We start from the raw sequence: 21,457 nt of genomic DNA on the forward strand, positions 1-21,457 counted from the left end.
TTAGTCAGTCATGTCTTACTCTTTGCGACCCCATGGACTGTAGCCCTCCAGGCTCCTCTGTCCATGGGGATTCTCCAGGCAAGAATATTGGAATGGGTTGCCGTGCCCTCCTCCAGGGGATCTTCCCTACCCAGGGATAGAACCCAGGTCTCCCGCATTGCAGACAGATTCTTTGTTCACTTGAATAACACAAGGCAACTCAGCAAAAGGGTTTATTTCCAAAGGCTTATCCAAAAGATACTTGATATAGCCCTTTGCTGCCCAGTCATTCCATGACTTCTAAACATCTTTACTGAGCAGAGGTTGTTTGATCCTGTCTTTGGCATTTTCCCCACAGAGGTTATTTGATCCTGTCATTGATATTTTCCCCTTTGATTGGAAAATAGTAACACAGCCGAGTACAATAGCTTTGAATTTAGAACTTACAAAACAAGGTTCAAAAAAAGAAAAAAACCACAGTTTTATTTTGGAAAAATTCAAAGATACACAAAAATAGAGGGAAGAATAAAGTGAAAGTCATATATATATCATCCAAATTAAACAATTATAATCTCATAGCCAGATAACCAACAAGGATTTACCATATAGCAGAAGACCTGTGCTCATCATTTTGTAATAACCGATAAGGGAAAAGAGTGTGAAATAAATAGTTTGTGTGTATGTGAAAAGTGATACAAATGAACTAATTTACAAAACAAAAAGAGACACACACACAGAAAACAAATTTATGGTTACCAAAAGGGAATGGAGAGGAGGGCTAAATTAGGAATTTGGGATTAACACATACACTGTGGTAAAGAATCTGTCTGCCAATGCTGGAGACACAAGAGTCTCAGGTTTGACCTCTGGGTGGGGACGATCCCCTGAAGAAGGAAATGGCAACCCATTCCAGTATTCTTGCCTGGAGAACCCCATGGACAGAGAAGCCTGGTGGGCTACAGTCCATGGAGTCACAAAGAGTCACACACGACTGAGCAGGTGAACATGCATGCATATAATATAATACAGTACATACATTCCATCATACAGACTGATGAATTTACATCTGTACAAAGTGTTACGGGTCAAATCGTGTCTCCAAAAAGATATGTTCAAATCTCAATCCCTACTACCTATGAATGTGAGCTTATTTAGAAACAGGATAGGATTCTTTACCACTGTGCCACCTGGGAAGCCCCTTATTATAGTATACTTTTATTAAAATGTATTTGTTTTCAAGACTCCACTTATCCTTTGACTTTCATAGTTTCTACCCTAAACAGCAGAAACTGTGTCTACAGAATGGCTTAGAAAGCGTGATTAAAAGCTGTACAGACCCATGAGAGATGCCAAGTCACTTCAGTCGTGTCCAACTCTGAGACCCCATAGACGGCAGCCCACCAGGCTCCCCCGTCCCTGGGATTCTCCAGGCAAGAACACTGGAGTGGGTTGCCATTTCCTTCTCCAATGCATGAAAGTGAAAAGTGAAAGTGAAGTCGCTCAGTCGTGTCCGACCCTTAGCGACCCCACGGACTGCAGCCTACCAGGCTCCTCCGTCCATGGGATTTTCCAGGCAAGAGTACTGGAGTGGGGTGCCATTGCCTTCTCTGCCATGAGAGATACCCAGAGCTTAATCCAATGTCATTTTTTAAAAACTGAAGCATAGTTGGCTAAAGATGTTGTGTTAGTTTCAGGTGTACAGCGAAGTGATTCAGTCATACATACTCTTCAAAATCTTTTCTTCTACAGATTATTACAAGGTGTTGAGTATAGTTCCCTGTACTATACATGGAGTCCTTGTTGGTTATCTAGTTTATATTCAGTAGCATGTATGTGTTAACCCCAAACTCCTAATCTGTCTCTCCATCTGTTGTCTTTTATTTATTTATGGCTGAACCACCAGGCATGTGGGATCTTCCTTGGCCAGAGATTGAATGTGTGCCCCTCTGCAGTGGAAGTGCAGGGTCCTAACCACTGAATTCCACCCCTTCCCCATGTCTTTTATCTATTTTTTTTTTTAATTTTTAAAAAATTTTATTTTGTATTGGGGTATGGCCAATTAACAATGTTGTGATAGCTTTGGGTGAACAGTGAAGGGACTCAGCCATACACATACCTCCCCCCCCCAGTCTTTTAAATACCCCTAAGAGTTACATGGTTCTAACAGGAAGAGGAGGAAAAGAATTCAGACTAGAATGAAACAAGACACAGACCTTTGTTCCACAGTTCTCCACACTGACTGCGTTTTAGAATCATCTGGGGAGCATTTGGTAAAAATCCCAAGGTCTCAGCTCCACCCCGAACCAATTAAGCCGTCTCTGAAGGTAGGGTTTGGGCACTGTCTTCACTAAAAAGCTCTCCAGACAATCCTAATGTACAGGTGGGATTGAGAACCACTGCCTTGGTGAATGGTGAGCAGTCACCTGGGTGGAGGTAATTATGTAATCCTTAAACCCAGGAGCCTGATGTATTGAATAACCGCTCTCCTCCCCCTTGAAGTTACTCTGTCACAGTTTGGGCAGCTGTTCTGATGAGGTGTTGCTGAAAAGCAAATTGCCCCATGGGTATCTACCCAAGAGAAATGAAAACTGTGTCTCAAAGAGATATTTGTACGCCAGTGTTCACAGCTGCATTATTCACTATAGTTGAAACGGTAGAAACAAACCAAATGTCTATTAATGGATGGATGGATAAGCAAAATGTGGTATATGCTCACAATGGAATATACTCAGTCTTAAAGAGTCTCCGCCTGCAATGCAGAGTTCTCCTGGGTTCAATCCCTGTACTGGCGACTAAGCACACACAATGATCATATATTACAATTAACAAATAGATTTCCAGGCTTTAAAAAAAAAAGTACACACTTTAATCCAATGTTGTATGTCAATTATACATCAGTTAAAAACAAAACAAATCATTATTTTGCCTCTTGATTGATGCTTTGTCCCCTGGGGTCACCGTGGCTCAGTCGCCTGACTTCTCTTCCTTTGTCTCCTGTTTACTAGGTTATCACTTCCTCTAAGAAATGTTCCCTAAGCCTACAGTACAAAACACCCCCCCTGCAGGTTATCTATTGCCTAGCATGGGGCTGGGCATTGAGTTAGTGGCTTAGTGTTAGTCCCTCAGTCGTGTCCGACTCTTTGCAACCCCATGGACCGTAGCCCTCCAGGCTCCTCTGTTCATGGGATTCTCCAGGCAAGAATACTGGAGTGGGTTGCCATGCCCTTCTCCAGGGCATCTTCCCCACCCAGCGATCAAACCTGGGTCTCCAACAGTGCAGGTAGATTCTTTACCATCTGAGCCACCAGGGAAGCAGGCATTGAAGATATCCCCAGGGAAATGTAAATGAATGAACCCATCAGAGAGACTAAATTCAGAAAGATGGAGAGTGAGTTCCCATTCTCAGAATACTCTTTCCTGACTCCTACACTGAATCAGACACTATTGTAGCTCCTTTCCCTTGACAGCACTGCTCAAAGTTTCTATTTATTTTTATACCACTTTCAGCAGAGAAGGAGAACTAGAGTTAGAAAGAGAAAGGAAGCTGGGGTTGGGCAATAAGGGAGAGGGTAAGAAGGGAGAGAATTGGGTGGGGAGAATACTCAGGTTTTCTAATGCTCTGTAGCAAGTGTCATCAAACTTGTGCCAAAGGGCTTTCTGGTTCTTAGTTCCTGGACCAGGAATTGAACTCATGACCCGGCACTGCAAGCTGCTGAGTCTTAACCACTGGACAGCCAGGGAATTCACAGTAAACATTTATTTTACTTACAGCTCAGTCCTTTGGGCAGAGCTTGGCAAGAATAGCTTCTCTCTGCTCCCTCTGGGGTGATTTTCTGCCAGAGGATCAAATCTCCTTTCAAGATGGCGCACTCACATGGCCAGAAAGATGGTGCTGGATGTTGGCTGGAGCCGTCGGCCTGGCTGAGGGTCAGAAGCTTTGGTCTCTTTCCATGTAAGACTTCTCCGTAGGCTGTTTTGGCTTCTACTAGCGTGGAAGCTGAGGTTAAGAACAAGCGTCCCAAGAAACATATAGTGGAAGTTGACCACTTCCTTTTTTAAAAACAGCTTCACTGAGATATTCACACACTATGCAATTCACTCATTGGAAGTGTACAATTCAGGGACTTCCCTGGTGGTCCAGTGGCTAAGATTCTGCACTCCCAATGCAAGAGGCCAGAGTTCAATCCCTGGTCAGGGAAATAGATCCCCAATGCCACAGCTAAGACTTGACGCAGCCAAATACATAAATATTTTTTTTAAGTGTACAATTCAGTCTTTTTGGGTATATTACATTATTAATTTAAAAAAATTTTACCCATTTTTTATTTTAAATCATTTTCAAATGTACAATTCAATGGAATTAAGTACGTTAAGTGTCACACAGCCATCACCACTGCCTAATTCTTCTTTCATCACCTTTTGTATCTGAGTTCTTTCACTTAGCATAATATTCTCAAGGTTCATCCAAGTTATGGCCTGTATCAGTGCTTCATCCTTTTTATGGGTGACTATTTTTTCATTGTATTGTTTTACCACATTTTTTTTTTTAATCCACTCATCACTTGATGGATGGATTGGGTTGTTTCACATTTGGCTTTTGTGAATAATTGTTGTCATAAAGACTGGCATACAAATATCTGTTCGAGTCTCTGCAAATGGAAATGCTGGGTCCTATGATAATACAAAGTTTCGCTTTTTCGAAGGGAGGTTGCCCATTTCTTAGGGGCTGGACCCAAACACTGGCCTAGCATTCACTTCTATCATATATGATTAATCAAGCAGCCATAGAGCACAGATTCAAGGACAGGAGATCCAGATTCCTTCCCTCCCTCCCAATACAAATGAAGAATATCAAAAGATTTGAGGACATGTTTTACCCCTCCCACAGAAAGTCTGGGAGGGAGAGGCAGCGGTAAGGGCCAAGGAGAGACTCTCAAGGAGTCAGACAAAGAGAATTAACTCAGACTCTGGGTCTTGGCAGGGGAAGCCATGCTCTCAGCTTGGGGTTCTAACGCTGGTTTGGTAGTTTCAGTCTTTGTTGACTGCAAATCTCAGCTGAAAGTTTACACTCTCAAAATGTCTTTTCCTGACTCCTACATTAAGTCAGATACTGTCATATCTCCCTTTTCTTTTCTCTTTCTCAAAGTTCTATTTCTTTTACTTTTTTAGTTAAAAAACACATTTAATTGTTTTTGGCCGTGCTGGGTCTTTGTTCCTGTGAGGGTTTTTCTCTAGTTGCAGTGAGCCGGGGTCACTCTGTAGCTACAGTGAGTGGGCTTCTCATTGCAGTGGCTTCCCTTGTGGCAGAGCACCAGCTCTAGCGTGCGAGGCTTCAGCAGTTGCAGCTCGCAGGCTCTAGAGCACAGGCTTAGTAGTTGTGGTGAGCAGGCTTAGTTGCTCCAACGCATATGGGATCTTCCCAGATCAAGGCTCGAACCCGTGTCCCCTGCATTGGCAGGTGGATTCTTTACAACTGAGCCACCAGGGAAGCCCTAAATTTTTTTTTTTTTTTTTTTTTTTTTTTGCCATACCACAAGGCTTGTGGGATCGTAGTTCCCCAGACAGCAAGTGCAGAATCCTAACCACTGGAGCTCCCTGGAGTGTGTCCAAGTTTATCATGATTGTATCCCCAGGGCCTGGCCCAAAGTTGAATACATAGTTGGAATTTGGTAAATAGTTGTTGAGTAGTTGCATTAGTGAATGCCTTTGATGAAGTACTGTCTGTCCTCCCTACTAGAGTGTCAGCACCAGCACCCACCAGGGTGGGTGTTTCCTTTGTTCACTCTATTTTCACAGGGAAAGATGTGTAGTCAGTGGAGTAACTTGCCTCCAGGATGGTCCCCAAATGATGTTTGCCCTCTAGTATTCACACCCTTGTATAACCCCCTCCTGCAATGAACCGAGCTGGCCAGTACGTGGCCAATAGCATACTGGTGAGAACGCATGACTTTCAAAGTGGCTCTGAGGATCACTTGCTCTGGGGTATGCCAGTCAGTATGTCATGAAGACACTCTAGCAGGCTGGTGGATAGTCCCAGAGGGAGAGGAATTGAGGTCCCCAGCCATCAGCCAACATCAACTTGCCAGCCACATGAGTGAGTCATTTTGGAAGGAGATCTCCCCCCACCCCAAGCCATCAGAAAGTTGTAGCCCCAGCTGCCATCTGACTTCGTCCCTATGAAAAACCTTGAGCCAGAACTACTCCTCCAAACTACTCCTGAATTCCTGATTCACAGAAACTCTAAGAGATAACAAATATCTACTGTTGTTGGAAGTCCTTAAACGTTTATATAATTTGTTCCATAACCATAACCAACACAGTAGGTATTGCTACCCTTTTCTGAATCCCAGAGTCATATTGCAAAAGGGGAAGAAATATCTATCTCTGAGGTTCATAGAGAATGTACCTCACTGGGCAAGGTCATAGAACATGTGTGTGCATGTGACTATGTGCTAGGCTGCTTCAGTTGTCTGACTCTTTGAGACCCAGTGGACAGTAGCCTCAGGCTCCTCTGTCCATGGGATTCTCCAGGCAATAATACTGGAGTGGGTTGCCATGCCCTCCTCCGAGGGATTTTCCCAACCCAGGGATTGATCCCACGTCTCCTATGTCTCCTGGATTGGCAGGCAGTTTCTTTAGCACTAGGTCAGAGAATATGCTGCTGCTGCTGCTAAGTTGCTTCAGTCATGTCCGACTCTGTGTGACCCCATAAACGGCAGCCCACCAGGCTCCGCCATCCCTGGGATTCTCCAGGCAAGAACACTGGAGTGGGCTGCCATTTCCTTCTCCAATGCATTAAAGTGAAAAGTGAAAGTGAAGTCGTTCAGTCATCTCCAACTCTTCACGACCCCATGGACTGCAGCCTACCAGGCTCCTCCGTCCATGGGATTTTCCAGGCAAGAGTACTGGAGTGGGTTGCCATTGCCTTCTCCGAGGTCAGAGAACATAGTAAGAGCTTAGTGTACCACCAGAAGTGTAACTTCCTGAGAAAGCATGTGGGTCTGGGTTTGAATCCTAGTTTCACTACTCCTAAGATATTAATACTTTGTTTGGGCCACTAATACTTAACTTTGCTGGATCTCACACTCTTCAGCTAAGAAATGGGAATATTGAAGAATGTATCTACTCTTCCAAGGGTTAGAGAAATAATCCATGTAAAGCCCATTTAAGCTCCATGAGAGGGCAGATACTGTTTTTTTTCTTTTTCACTGTTCTATCCCTGGCACAAAGATTGGTGGTTGACAATTTATTAATAAATATTTGTAGAATGAGCAATAAAAAGGCACTTTGCCTAAGTACACATTAGCTATTACTAGCCTACAAGGTCCTACATGGGGCTTTCCAGGTGGCTAAATGCTAAAGAATCCGCCTGCCAATGCATGAGACATAGGTTCAATCCTTGGGTTGGGAAGATCCCCTGGAGAAGGAAATGGCAACCCACTTCAGAATTCTTGACTGGAAAATTCCACGGACAGAGGAGACTAGTAGGTTACATTCCTTGGGGTTGCAAAGAGTCAGACACAACTTAGTGGTGGTAGTGGTTTAGTTGCTCAGTCGTGTCCCACTCTTGCAACCCCATGGACTGTAACCTACCAGGCTTCTCTGTCCATGGAATTCTCTAGGCAGGAATACTGGAGTGGGGTGCCATTTCCTTTTTCAGGGGATCTTCCCAACCCAGGAATCGAACCCTGGTCTCCTGCATTGCAGGCAGATTCTTTACCAACTGAGCTCGGAGGGAAGCCCCACAACTTAGTGACTAAACAACAAAAAAAGGTCCTAGTGATTTCCCACCTGCTTCATTTTATGATTTAATCTCGTGCCATTTGCCACCCTGTCACTCTGCTCCATCTGCCCTCCCCTCTCTATGCTGCTGCTGCTGCTGCTAAGTCACTCCACTCGTGTCCGACTCTGTGTGACCCATAGACGGCAGCCCACCAGGCTCCCCTGTCCTTGGGATTCTCCAGGCAAGAACACTGGAGTGGGTTGCTATTTCCTTCTCCAATGCATGAAAGTGAAAAGTGAAAGCGAAGTTGCTCAGTCGTGTCCGACCCTCAGCGACCCCATGGACTGCAGCCCACCAGGCTCCTCCGTCCATGGGATTCTCCAGGCAAGAGTACTGGAGTGGGGGGCCATCGCCTTCTCCCCCCCTCTCCATAGCTCCTCAAATGTCACATGTGCCAGCTTCAGGGCTTGTGCACCTGCTGGCCTCACCACCCCGAGAAATACTCCATCTACATAGCTTGTTATTGCAGCTCCTTCAGCTCTCTGCTCAATGTCACCTTTTCTGAGAGACCTCCTCTGGCCACTCCTGTCACCCTCTAGTCTCATATCCTGTTTTACTTTTCTCCAAAACATTTACTGAGTGCCTGACTTCCCCTCCCCCTTCCCCCCACTTTGGGCTCTCTTCAGTGTAATGTAAGCTCCATGAGGGCAGGGCTTAGTCTATTTTACTTGCCACTCTATTTCACAACGCCCGCGCTGCCAGGATTCAGCAGATTTAATTATATTTGCTGGATTTACAGCCACATAAACGACCACCTCGGAGAAGGCAATGGCACCCCACTCCAGTACTCTTGCCTGGAAAATCCCATGGAGGGAGGAGCCTGGAGGGCTGCAGTCCATGGGATCGCTAAGAGTCGGACACGACTAAGCGACTTCACTTTTACTTTTCACTTTTACGCATTGGAGAAGGAAATGGCAACCCACTCCAGTGTTCTTGCCTGGAGAATCCCAGGGACGGGGAAGCCTGGTGGGCTGCCGTCTATGGGGTCGCGCAGAGTCGGACAAGACTGAAGCGACTTAGCAGCAGTAGCAGCAGCAAACGACAACCTGGCTTCCCTGGTGGCTTAGACGGTAAAGTGTCTGCCTGCAATATGGGAGACCCGGGTTCGATCCCTGGGTAGGGAAGATCCGCTGGAGAAGGAGAAGGAAATGGTATCCCACTGCTGTACCGTTGCCTGTTAAATCCCAGGGACAGGATTGCTACGGTCTACGGGGTCGCAGAGTCGGACATGATTGAGCAACTTCATTTTCCTTTCCTTTACAAACGACCACCTGGGTAGTCCCGTGGGGCTAGAAGCCCCGGGCACTTTTGGCCAGGATTGGCCACAGACTCCATCACGTGACTGGCTGTGTCCCGCCCGCCTTGGAGGCTAAGGAGGTCCACGTGGTTTTGACTCCGGGGCGGGGTGGGGGTGGGGCGCTGGAGGAGGTACGGCGCAGGCGCAGTCCGTGGCGCAGGCGCAGACGCCTCCCGGGCGCGCGGCCGGCGGCGGTTGGCGGCGTGTGGGGCCGGCTGGCGGTTGCCGGGAGCGGGACCAGAGCTCAGGCAGCTAGAGCCGGCGCCATGGTGGAGAAGGAGGAGGCGGGCGGCGGTATCAGCGAGGAGGAGGCGGCGCAATATGACCGGCAGATCCGTCTTTGGGGATTGGAGGCCCAGAAACGGTCAGGGCTGGTGCGGCTTGTGGGGGAGGGGGGGTGGGTTGAGGATCTGCAGGGGGCGTCTGGCCTGAGGCGTTGGCGGCCTTCGGGGAACCGGACGGTTTAATTTGAAAAGAGGAGGCGGGAATCGTGTCAGGCGTGGGCGCCCTCCTGAGAGGACTGGAGGGGGTAGATTTGGTCTGCTTCCTCAGAAGCTTTGGGAAGCAGGGACGTCCCAGGTGGTGGGAGGGTCGTTCCGAGGGGTTGGCGGCCTCTCGAAGGGGAGGTTCAGGGACTCGACGCCCGAAGGGAGTGATGGTGGGATTTGGATCGGGGTTGCGGGCTTAGGGAATAGGAGAGGGGAGGAATGCCTGGAAACGGTGAAGTGGGGGCGGGGGGCATAGTTGATTCATTCATAGGTAGCAGGAACCTCGCCTTGGCTGGCCGCTGGGGGAGACTGGCGAGCCAAACGGATGCGAACTTGCATTCATTCTTGTGGCCTCTAAGTGGTGGGCCAGTCTGAGAGAATGAGGGCTTTTTTCTTTTCTTTCTTTTTTTTTTTTTGAGGAATTTTGGAGTACTTTATTTCAAGTGGGCATCCCGAGAGGCTCGGAAGGTCTCGGGGCGCTGGAGGTACCCGAAGAGGATTCTTATGTGTAGATCTGGGGATGCCCTCCAGAGAGGACAGGATTGGGCATACCTTCGTCTTGGGCAAGTAATTTTCTGAGGGGATGAAGTGTTTGAAAGAGGCGATGGATTTGATCAGATATTTATTGAGCACCTACCGCAGACACCGTCGTAGGCACTGAGCGGGTGTCAGTGAACGATGGAGACTACATTCTTGTGGGGAAGGCAGTAAACCTAAAGAAATAGCAAAATATTGGGCAATGCAAGAGTCAGGGAGAAAAAATAAAGCAGGAAAAGAGGATCAACAAAGGATGGTGAGGTGGAAGAGCTGTTTTAAAATTTTATTCATTTTTGGCTGTGCTGGGTCTTCCTTGCTCTGTGGGCTTCTCATTCATTGTGGGGACTTTTCTTGGTGCAGAGCAGGGGCTCTAGGGTTCTGAGACTTTAGTAGTTGTGTCTCCTGGGCTCTAGAGCTAGGGCTTAGTTGTGGTGCACAGGCTTAGTTGCTCCGTGGCAGTAGAATCTTCCCTGGATCAGGGATCGAATCCTTTGTTGGTAGACGGGTTCTTCACCACCGAGCCACCAGGGAAATCCTGTTGTTTGTTTTTTTTTTTTTTTTCGTTTTACTGGAGTATAGTTGCTTTACAGTGTTGTGTTAGTGGGAGAGCTGCTTTGATAGGGTGGCCAGGGGAGTTACCTGAGAGGTAACACTGAGCCTCGGTTCTGTATGCAAGGAAGGAGGCAAAGAGCTGTGTGGTCATCTCGAAGGACCTTCCACCCTCAGAGAACAGCAAAATCCTGGAGGCCAGGGCATGCTTGGCAAAACAGAGCAACAGAAGTGGCTGGAACCAAATCCGGGGAAGCTTTTTAATACTAAGCACTGAGGAACCTGTTGGAGAGTTTGGAGCAGAGAAGTAACACGATCTGCTTTGTGTTCGAAAAGGATCAGTCTTCTCTGTTCAAGTGTGCAGAAGTGGGAAGAAGGATTCTGGTTAGGACGTAGCTGTGGTAATCCCCTTGAGACGGAAGTAGTGACCGCTTGGAACTCTAGTGAAGTGAAGTTGCTCAGTCGTGTCCAATTCTTTGCCACCCTGTGGATGGTAGCCCACCAGGCTCTTCCGTCCATGGGATTCTCCAGGCAAGAATACTGGAGTGGGTTGCCATTTCCTTCTCCAGGGGATCTTCCCGACCCAGGGATCGAACCCAGGTCTCCCACATTGCAGGCAGACGCTTTAACCTCTGAGCCACCAGGGAACTCTAGAGAAGGGGTCAAATATAGATTCTTACAATTTGAAGGTAGAGTGGACAGGCTTTGCTGAAGGATTCAATGTGTGGGATGTGAAACACAGAAGTCAAGCATGCCTCCAAGGTTTTGGGCCTAAGCAAGTGGAAAGATGGAAGTGCCTTTACTGAGCGAGGTGGGGAAACTGGAGGTGTGGTGGGAACAATTGGGAGTTTGCTTTTGGACTTAGGTTTTAACTGTTTACTACTAGACATATAAGTAGCAATGTAAGAGTGATTGAGTTCAGTAATGAGGTCTGGATAATGGGGAGTGATTATGTGATGTGAGGGTGTACAAAGTGGAGAATTACTTGATTGAAGGATTGGGGAGGCAGGCAGGTCACAATTTAGTTTGAGAAGTGAGAGCTTGTAGAATTTTTTGGTGAGAGTGTGTGTGTTGGGGGTGAGGTGGGGGTTACTTCAGGCTCATTCTGGAATCTTCTGTAATTGTGGAGGAAGGTACATCATGAGGTATTAGTAAGCATTGGTCTGAGGGTTGGATGCACCTGAAGTAGACGATTGATAAATAATCAGAATGGGCTTGAAGACATAGGTGGGGTGGATTGAACTTAGGTTCACCTGATTGAAGGATTGAAGTGTTAGGAGGTCCTAAAGAATTGGGACACGAATCCTGGGTGTTCTGGAAGGATTGATCCAAGGGTTTGGGAACAGCAGGTCGGTCTTATTTGAAGTGGTACAGTGTCGGTGAGGATTAAACTAGAATTAGTGAGGGAGCTGTCAGAGGCTTAGGAACCAATGATTTATCTGAGGAGCAGTAAAGGATGGATGGGGGCTCTTGAGGGAGAGAAGACCTAAGGAGCAAATCAGAGTCAGGGTAAGGAATTCTTGGAAGGTTGGAGTTATTCTGAGGAAATGGAAATGTACTGAGCTCAGTGGAGAACCTGAAAAGGGTTGGCTGAGGGTCCTGGGGGAAGGAAGGGGTTACCTATCATTTGAGAGCTATAGATTTGTAGACAGTCTCACAGAGTTGATAAAATGCTCTATAGTCTCATAGCAGCTCTTTGGAGAAGGAAGGCAGTGGTTTCTTCTTCTGTTCAGAAACAAAGAAAGCACCACAAAGCAAACTGATTCGTCTCTAAGGGAACTCCAGGTGGGATAGGAGAGCTTCGGAGACTGGAGTAACTTCATGCAATAGAAAGCAGCCTGGGAGTCGATAACTGCATTCTAGCTACAGGTTTGCCTCTGACTCTGTCATGTTGGACCAGGGTTGTCAGAGAGTTGTCAGGGAGAGAAATCATAATAAAAATGGCCTTCAGGGGAACTCATACAGTCTGGAGGTTAAAAACGGGTGTATCTCTCATACAGTGTTTTAATTTTTTTGAAATTAGTTGCCAGCATTAAAAATTCTAAAAGAATTGGCCAAATTTGGAACAATTTGAGCATGGAAAGAATAAAATCAACCTCACTTAGAAATATTTAATAATGTATTTTCTGATGTGGTGATATAAGAACCTTAATGCATCATCTCTGATGTTTTCCTACCAAACATATTTTACCGTAATCATGTTTTTAGAGAACAGGGGAACAGGTTAAAGGACACTATTGAGGTAATGATGAGATGGCCAGCATGTGGGACATTTTACAAGACAGCTGCCCTGGTTCTCTTCCAGAAGTCAGTGTCATGGAAAAAGCAAGCAGTGGGACTGTTCTCAATTAAGAGAGTAAAGTGGTGGAGCCAAATGCAAGGTGTGATCCTAATTGGATCCTGGTTCAAAAAGAAAACTTCTCTAAAAAAAAATCTTTTAGACAATAGGGGAAATTTGAGTATTCAGTCCTGTTAGACAATTTGGGGAATTATTTTCTAGATGCGATAGTAGTGTGGTTATGAAGGAAAACATCATATTTTTGGAGCTGCAAGCTAAAGGTGTGAAGGGCTGCCTTGTTAGCACATGGGTAGAGCCAGCAGGGTAAAATATTAACTCTCCTTTCTATTTTTCTGTATGTTGGAATTTTTTAATGAGAAGTTGGGAAAATGTCTCTGTCTCCCAACTACTCCCCACGCTCCCCACATATGGGGATGTTGCAGTTTCTGATTTCTGTCTTTCTAAAAGTAGTTAAGGTCAGACAAACAGTAAGGTCATACATCCCTACATCGGTTGGATCGAAGTGGAGGCTGCTTGTCTTACAGAGAGCTTATGTGGCCATGGTCTCCATCAGCTCTGCTTCAATCACTGATGGAACTGCCCGGCCCTAAGCATGTGAGTTTGCAGCTCTTGGTGTGTGCCCAGCCCATGTTGTGGTTGAGGTTTAGGGAAGGGAGCCAGCTCTCCCAAGGTCACACACCAAGTAAATAGAAGTGGGACTTCTATCTAAGCTGGTAACTTCAGGTTCACTGCCGGTTTCCATGATAGCTCATTTGCCACCCTGGAGGAGCTCATTCTTTCAATTAAAGTAACATAAAGGAGAGCGTTGACGCTGGCAGCCCTGGTCGTTCTCAGACCATGTGCTTCAGTAGTTTTTGCACTGTGTTTCGCACCAGAGGCCCGTTTATCCCCGTCTCAGAGTGAGGAAGGAGGGTGCCTGGGAAGAGAGAAGTAGAAGATAAGCTCTGTGAGGGTAGGTGGTTTGAAATGTCCGATAATTGAGATGTGGGTTTTGACCTGTCGCTGTGAAATTCCCAGTGCTTTGTTGAGTGGATGGAATGGTGGTAGGCGGCAAAGACCTGGCAAGTCCAGAAACCTGGGTTCAATTCCCGGCTGTGCTCGCTGGCTCTCTGGCCTTGGGTCCCACATGTGCACAAAGGAGGGGTGAGTGTGACTAAATCTTTAAGGACTCAGCGTTTAAGTTTTAACCTTACAGGATTGGGACTCCCAAAAACTTCGCTGTTTTGAAACACTCATCATCCTACACAGCTGCTGTTGAGACAGCACTTGAGTTGGTTCCATGGGCACCTAGTTGTCATGAAAGTGACTGAGCCTGTACTGGAAGCCAGTCCTGGTGGTTTCATATAAGGATCCATTTTCTAGTGATTAATAGTTGAGTTTGAATCCAGAACTTCTTAGTTATCTAACCTTGGATACATTTCTTAACTTCTCTGTGCTTCAGTTTTCTCACTTATCAAATGAAAATAACAGAATTCTACATTATAAGATTTTTGAGAAAGATGGGACTTCCCTGGCGGGCCAGTGCTTAGGACTCCCCTGGCAGGCCAGTGCTTGGGACTCCTGGCTTTCACTGCAAAGGATCTGGGTTCAGTCCCTGGTTGGGGAACTAAGATACTACATGCTGTACAGTGCAGCAAAAAAAAAAAAAAAAAAAATTTTTTTTTTAATTGAGAAATGAGATGAAGCACGAATAGGGTCCATGCACAGAAAGCATTCAATGAATTCTAACTACCATTATTTGACAAATATAAATTGCAGCAACAAAAGACAAGGAACTAAATAGGAAATGGGTTGTGATAAATAAGAACAGCAGGTGTCAGTGGGCTGCCAGGAAACTCCAGAAGGACAAGCTAGACTGTGGGAGGAGCAGGTTTGCCCAAGCAGATTGAGGTGGGAAACAGCCTTAAGTTGTATCTTGGATTCTGACAAGACATTTGAGTAAGTATAATGAATAGGCAGTTGGATTGAGCAGGATCATAGATTTAAATGACAAGTACTGTACTGTGGGTCTTCCCTGGTGTCTCAGCAGTAAGAATCCACCTGCCGATGCAGGAGACTTGCGTTCTAGCGCTGGGTGGGGAAGGTCCCCTGGAGGAGGGCATGGCAGCCCACTCCAGTATTCTTGCCTGGGAAGTCCCATGGACAGAGGAGCCTGGCATGGGGTCACAAAGAGTTGTATATGACTTAGCAATTAAACCACAACAACTGTACTGTTAATTGAAAAAGAAGTATTTTTAGAAGCAGGAAATGGTCAAATCTGCCAAGTGGTCCCATCATTTATCTGGTTGCACTGACCAGAAACCTAGGAACTCTTTATTCATCTCTGTCCTTTCTGTCTTCGTCCAGTCTACTGGGAAGTCCTCAGGGCTCTGCTTCAAGGTTTATCTCACCTGCCTTTTTTCATTATACTCATCATCTCAGATCACCTCTACAGTTCCTTGGTCTCCCCATTCCACTCTTGACTCCTTATAATCCATCCTCCACTTAGTAGCCAAACTGATTTAAATGAAAAACAAACATTCCTTCTCAAAGCCTTCCCAGTGATTTTCTGAGTGCTCAGATCTTTTAAATCTGGTGCCCTTCTTGCCCTGCCTGCCTGTCCTTGCCTGCATCTCCCTGGCTTGCTCCATTCAAGCTATCTGTCCTTGAACCCCTCTGTTCCTCAGATATGCCTGTCCTTGGGGACTTTGTGTTTGCCCTAGTAGAACTAGTCCTATACAAGATTTTTGCATTAGACTCTCAATAAACGTGGTTTGAATGTGAATTTCGTAGTCTTCAGAATTTTTAATCATGAGTGAAGTTCATTGGCTTGACTTACTTTGCAGTATGTTTTGTGAATTCAGATTGTGGTATAAAGATTGGTTCCTTTCTTTCCAGAAATTTAAAAGGTATTTCTATGGCAGAAGTTAGAGGGGAGTGAATCCACAAATACTTATTTAGAACCTACTTTATCTTCATTGGAAAAGACCCTGATGTTGGGAAGGATTAAAGGCAGAAGGAGAGGAGGATGACAGAGGACCAGTTGGTTGGGTGGCATCACCGACTCAGTGGACACGAGTGTGAGCAGGCTCCGGGAGGTGGTGGAGGACAGGGAAGCCTGGTGTGCTGCAGCCCATGAGGTCGCAAAGAGTCAGACACGACTGAACAACAACATGCAAGGCAGCATGGGGGAGACGATGAGAGAGGGAAAGAGAAGCACAGATCCTGGTTAAAATTGAATTTGGATCCCCAGTGCTGGGCACCCGTTAGCTGTGAGAGCTTGGACATCTTTGCTGAACCTGTATTTTTCCTTTCTCAAGGCAAGCATGAACCCTTTCCTATGGAAACATCATGGCCCATGCTGGGGCCCGTGGAGCCACCTTGCCTTTTAGGGAGAGAAACTATATGGAACATTTAGAGTGTGTGTGCTTTCTGAGAGAGAACAATGGTGAGCCATAATCAAGGTTTCAGTGAGGCACTGTATGTACACACCTCGCTCGGTGCCTGGCGCCCTGTGGGCCCTCTGTGGGTGGTAATTACTGTCATTGTTACTGATGGACTGTACACAATATGTCATAATGTGACTTTACCTTTATTTGCTGTAGAGAGGCATATAACTTTCTTTATTTTTTCCAAAGATTTTCTTATGTGGACCGTTTTTAAAGTCTTTATTGAATTTCTTACAATACTGTTGCTCTTTTATGTGTTGGTTTTTTGGCCCCGAGTCATATGGAATCTTAGCCCTCAGACCAGGAATTGAACCCGCACCTGCTGTTTTGGAGGTGTGGAGCCTTACTGGACCGCCAGGGAAGTCCTGAGAGGCATGTAACTTTATGAGCAGACTCTGGAGCAGTATTGCGCAAGTTGGTATCTGCTTTGCTAAGATCCCACATGCCTCACTGTGGCATGGCCAAAAAAACCACCCAAAAAACACAGTTTTTGAATGCCAAGCACTGTTCTAAGCAATTTATATATATTAACTTTTGCAAGGTTGGTAGCATTATTAGTCTCATTTTACAGATAAAGGAAGCTGAGAGTGGCAGACAGAATAATGCCTGTTGGGTAGCTGGTTTATCTTCAGCAAGGTCCCTAAGAACTCCGTGCCTCAATGGGTCAGTTTCCTTTTGGCAGCTGTAACGATTACCACAAATTTAGTGGCCTACAACAGCCCAAATTCTGGAGGTCAGAAGTTTGGAATCGGTTTCCCTGGGCTAAATGAAAGTCAAGGCAGGGCTGTGCTCTCTGGAGGCTCTGGGAAGAATTTGTTTGCTTGATTTTTCTAATGTCTAGAAGCCACATGCATTCCTTGACTTGTGGCCCCTTCCTTCATCTCCAAAGCATCTTCAAGCCTCTCTTCTCTGAGCAAAGCCTTTGCTTTTGTCATCACCTTGCCACCTCTGACCCTTCTGTCTCCCTCTCTAAAGGACCCTTGTGATTATTTGGACCCACCTGGAAAATCCAGGATAATTACCCTGCCCTTCCCCCACAAATGCTTAATTTGATCACATCAGCAAAATTCCTTTTGTCATGATGTAATTTATTCATGGATCCCAGGAATTAAGGGCATGGATGTGGTGAGGGCGGGGCTGCATAATTTTTTCTGACACTCAGCTTTCTTTATCTGTAAAATGAGACTAATAATGTTGTAGCCTCGCGTTCAGGGAAACAAACTCATTCAGAAGAACAATGCAGATAGTGGGGTGGAGTTTATTACACCGGTGGGCCCAAGGCAGAGTCTCCTCTTAGCCAAGGACCTCGACCAGTTTTAGTGAAAACCTTATATACCCTAAGTGTACGTGCCCAAAGCCACCTCCCCAAATTCCCTGAAACTAGTCTGAACAAAGGGAAAGAAAGATACAATCAAAGTTAACCCGTGATTCATATGCCTTAAGCCTAGGTAGGTAACAGTGGACAATTATCAATAGGTCTGTGGTCATAACCCAATAAGCATAATAGAATTTGTGATTCTGTTTGGTTACGCAGATAATTAGGGTATTCTTTTAGGAGAAGGAGAGTCTATGTACAAGCCCTGGAGCTCTTCCATCCCGGGGGTCTGGTTTTCCAGTTGGTATGTTGTTTCCACAGATACTGGGCATATAGCTCAAAGTCCACAATCCAGCCCAAGATGGAGTCCTGCTTTCAAGGTGGCCTCTGAGCCCACCGTCTCACTCACTCTACCTTGTTGCCCTTCTCTACTAGCTAGTTCTTTCAGTTACTTTTAGCTGTGTAACCACTGTGTAAGCTAGTTCACTTCTTAGTCCCTGTTTTCTCAGCTCCAGAATAGGGATAGCAAGGTGCCAGCTCATGAGATCCTCATGAGGGTTAAATGACATAATACACGTGAAGAGTTTAGAACAGTGGTTGGCAGGTAGTGTGAGTGTTCACTGAGTATTAACTATTCTTTGTTGTTGGTTGGTTGTTTATTTATTTATGTTTTGCGCTGTTTTGCTATCTACCAGGTTTATGCAATTCTACTGGGATTTCTTTTGCTGTGTCTGTAACAGCTACTGGATTAACACTGTAATATACTTCCAAGCACAATCACAGACACTAGAGGTTGTGTGGTTTCTGACGCTCGCTTACACGCTAATGGAGGAAGGAGCAGTGAACACGTGAACAAATAGCACAGCTCCAGATGTGGGCCTGTCTTGGATGAGGTGGCCAGTGTGGACCTCTCTCAAGATGGAAACAGTTGAGCTGAGACCTGAAGAACAGGTCATGTGATGAGGCAGGGGAAGAAGCAGAGAGAACAGCTAATGCCAGAATCCAGCAGCGGGAGCCGACGTGGCGGCGCTTTCTAGGGTCAGGGACGGCCAGCCGAGCTGTAGGCGATTACCAAGGGCGAGAGTTGGATGAGGTGGCAGAGCTGACAGTACCAAGCTTGCCTGGGCACCATTGAAGGGACTCAGCAGGAGAGTGGCATGATCTGGTGTCGGAGCTCTCTCTTCCTGAGATGGGGACAGTGGCTTGTGGGGGGCAGGGATGGGAGCAGGGAGGCCGGGTATCAGGGTGTTGCGGTTTTACAGGTGAGAAACAGAGGCCAGGGTAGGGTGGTGGCTGTGGAGTGGTGGCCCATGCTGCCGCGAACATCAGTGTGCCTGGTTTTGGCCCACCTGAGTATTTCTGTAGGCTTGATTCCCAGAAGGCAATTGCTGCCTTAGAGTGAGTAATGAGAGCTGACGTTCTTAAGTGCTGACTGTGTGCCAGGTACTATTAATTGAGCCAGAAATAAGCAGTCCTCTCAGGGCCCTAGAATGGTTAAGGATTAAAAACATACCGTAATATTCGGTGGTGTTGGCAGTTGAATAAAAAAACCTCCTGAGCAGTTAGAGTCTGTGGAGCTCTGTAGGATGGAGGGATCCTGGGGAGGCCGTGGGCTCTATGGGATTTCTGTCAGAGGTGTTTATATGGAGCAGGCGGTTGAAGACTTCAGAGAGGACAATCTGAGTCGGTTGTGATAAGGACTTCTTGAGGAAATGGTGTCTGAGTCGGGGTTTGAAGTCTGGAGGAAAGGCTAGGCGAGGTCGAGGGAGGAAGACAAGGGTGCGCGTGTCAGCCGTGTATAGTGCTGCGATTTAATGTCTGCAGGTGGGGAACTGAAGGCGTGTTGGGAGGAAGCTGGTAGTAGTGGAAGATAAGGTGGCGGAAATGGGAGAGAGCCACGACTGAATGGATTTAAACGTCAGCTTAAATTTTGTTTCTCTGTCAGATTTTTTTTTTTTTAATCAGAATCAAATCGATCACTGAGCCCTTTTGTAATTAAGGCAGTGGAGATTGAAGAGATGTTCAGGTAACTTTTATTCAGCATCTGGTAGTTGGGTGGGCCTACATTAGGTGGTTTTTGCACACATTTGACCAGGTCTTCGAGGAGATTAAATGACTAAAGTTAGAATGGGTATCTCCATTTTACAGATGAATGGAATGAGGTTCAGAGAGATGGCTCAGTGTGCTTGGGTCACCAGTTAGGAAGTGGCAGAGCCAGAATTCAAACCCAAGTCTTCACCCCTGAAGGGCATTAGTGCTGGGTCTTGCCTGTTGCCAAAGGAACGGCAAGGAGAACAGAGCCTGAGAAGTTAGTGGGTTTGGAGGCATCGATTTCTCAGAAGCAAGCGGGGCCAGTCTAGCTGTATCCTTGGGGTAATGGAGCAGCCAAGCCAGAAAAGACCATCATTCAGACTAAGAGGGACCATGATACCTGGAATTCCAGGTGCAGCAGTGTCGGGGCCAGGTGAAGGGAGATGAAGAACAGTGACAGCAGAGACCTGGAAGGTACAGCTTAATGCATGGCTGCTCAGCCTGTCTGATGTCAAAAGTTTGATCTGTGCACGATATCCTCTTTGGAAACATTGCTTGTGTATTACCTGTGCTGTTTCTGGAGGGATTGGAATGTCTCTTTCCTCCTCCCCCCTGCTGGTGTGATGCTGTCAACCTGTAATAAGAGACCCCCCTCATTGCTAGCATCTCTGTTACTTATCTTGCTTGTATGTCATAAGTCCTTTGCCCAATTACTCTGGTTAAGTGGAATTGTCGCATGAAAGGCTCCTCTCTGCTAGGGTGTGGTTGGCAGTGGCAGGGCAGTGTAGAAAAACAATGGTGAACAAGCTGGGAACCAGACATAAGCCTCTGAGGGAAATACTGTCAGTGTTCTTTCCCTCCTCCTGATTTTACCCTTTGATCATACCACTGAAGGAAATCCCAAATCTGCTAGCATCAAGAATCAGTGCAGGACTTGATTTTATCAGCCCTCATTCCCATTCAAGATTTCTAGCCTGATGACATGCAAGTGTCCATAATTCTTAGAACGATTTTCGGAAAAGAGTTTCTGCATGTTCTCCCTATAGTGGTACTATATGAGAATGGACTCATTTCCTGAATTAGGAGCAGACTCATTGGCCAGCAGACTCTGAATTTATGTGTGACTGTTCTTAGTTCTTACTCATCCTTGTCAGTGTGAATAATCGTAGATTTGCTGCAGAAATATTAATGGGTTTGATTACAAGGTGCTAAGACCTATAAGACCCTGATGGGGTTTTTCATGATGCAAATTCTTTTATTTCCTGTTTCCAATTGGAAAAATTCTGATTCTGAAACACTTTTGGTTCAGGAATTTCTCATAAGGGATTGTGGACCTCTGCTGCTTTCTGCTGATCTCAGAGTTAAGTCCAGACTTCCTGGGGTATAGCCCAGCCTCTGATTACTTTCTTTTTAAGCTTCCTCTTCTGTCACCCTACAGACTTAGAATCATATAAACACTTCCCAGATGCACCCTCTTTCATGCTACCTTGTGTATGATGGCTTAAATAGTGCCCCTCCTCTTCTGCTGTCCCACTAGTCCAAGCCATCGTCCTCTCTCAACTGTGACACTCTTCTAACCCCCCGTGCCCACTCCATGACCTTCCATCTTGTTTAAAGTCCAGCATCCTGACGGTGCCTTTGTAAGAGCCTTCATGATGTGGCCCCTGGTTCTCTCTGCAGCCTCATCTGTCATTCTTCCCTTTGCTCTCTGCTCTTCAGCCACGCTCTCTGCCTTCCTGTTCCTGGAACAT

General features: G+C 46.2%; 1 protein-coding gene across 1 annotated transcript in view; it reads left to right on the forward strand.

Annotated features, from left to right (window-relative positions):
- Positions 1-9,237: 9,237 nt before the first annotated feature.
- Positions 9,238-21,457, forward strand: part of SAE1 (SUMO1 activating enzyme subunit 1) — a 59,993-nt gene continuing 47,773 nt past the window's right edge. The window contains exon 1 of the mRNA XM_052656985.1: positions 9,238-9,423. Coding sequence (XP_052512945.1) covers positions 9,326-9,423 — 98 coding nt within the window. The 5' untranslated portion in view covers positions 9,238-9,325. The remainder of the gene's footprint in view (positions 9,424-21,457) is intronic.

This window comes from Budorcas taxicolor, chromosome 18 (assembly GCF_023091745.1).
Source record: "Budorcas taxicolor isolate Tak-1 chromosome 18, Takin1.1, whole genome shotgun sequence".
Taxonomy (NCBI): domain Eukaryota; kingdom Metazoa; phylum Chordata; class Mammalia; order Artiodactyla; family Bovidae; genus Budorcas; species Budorcas taxicolor.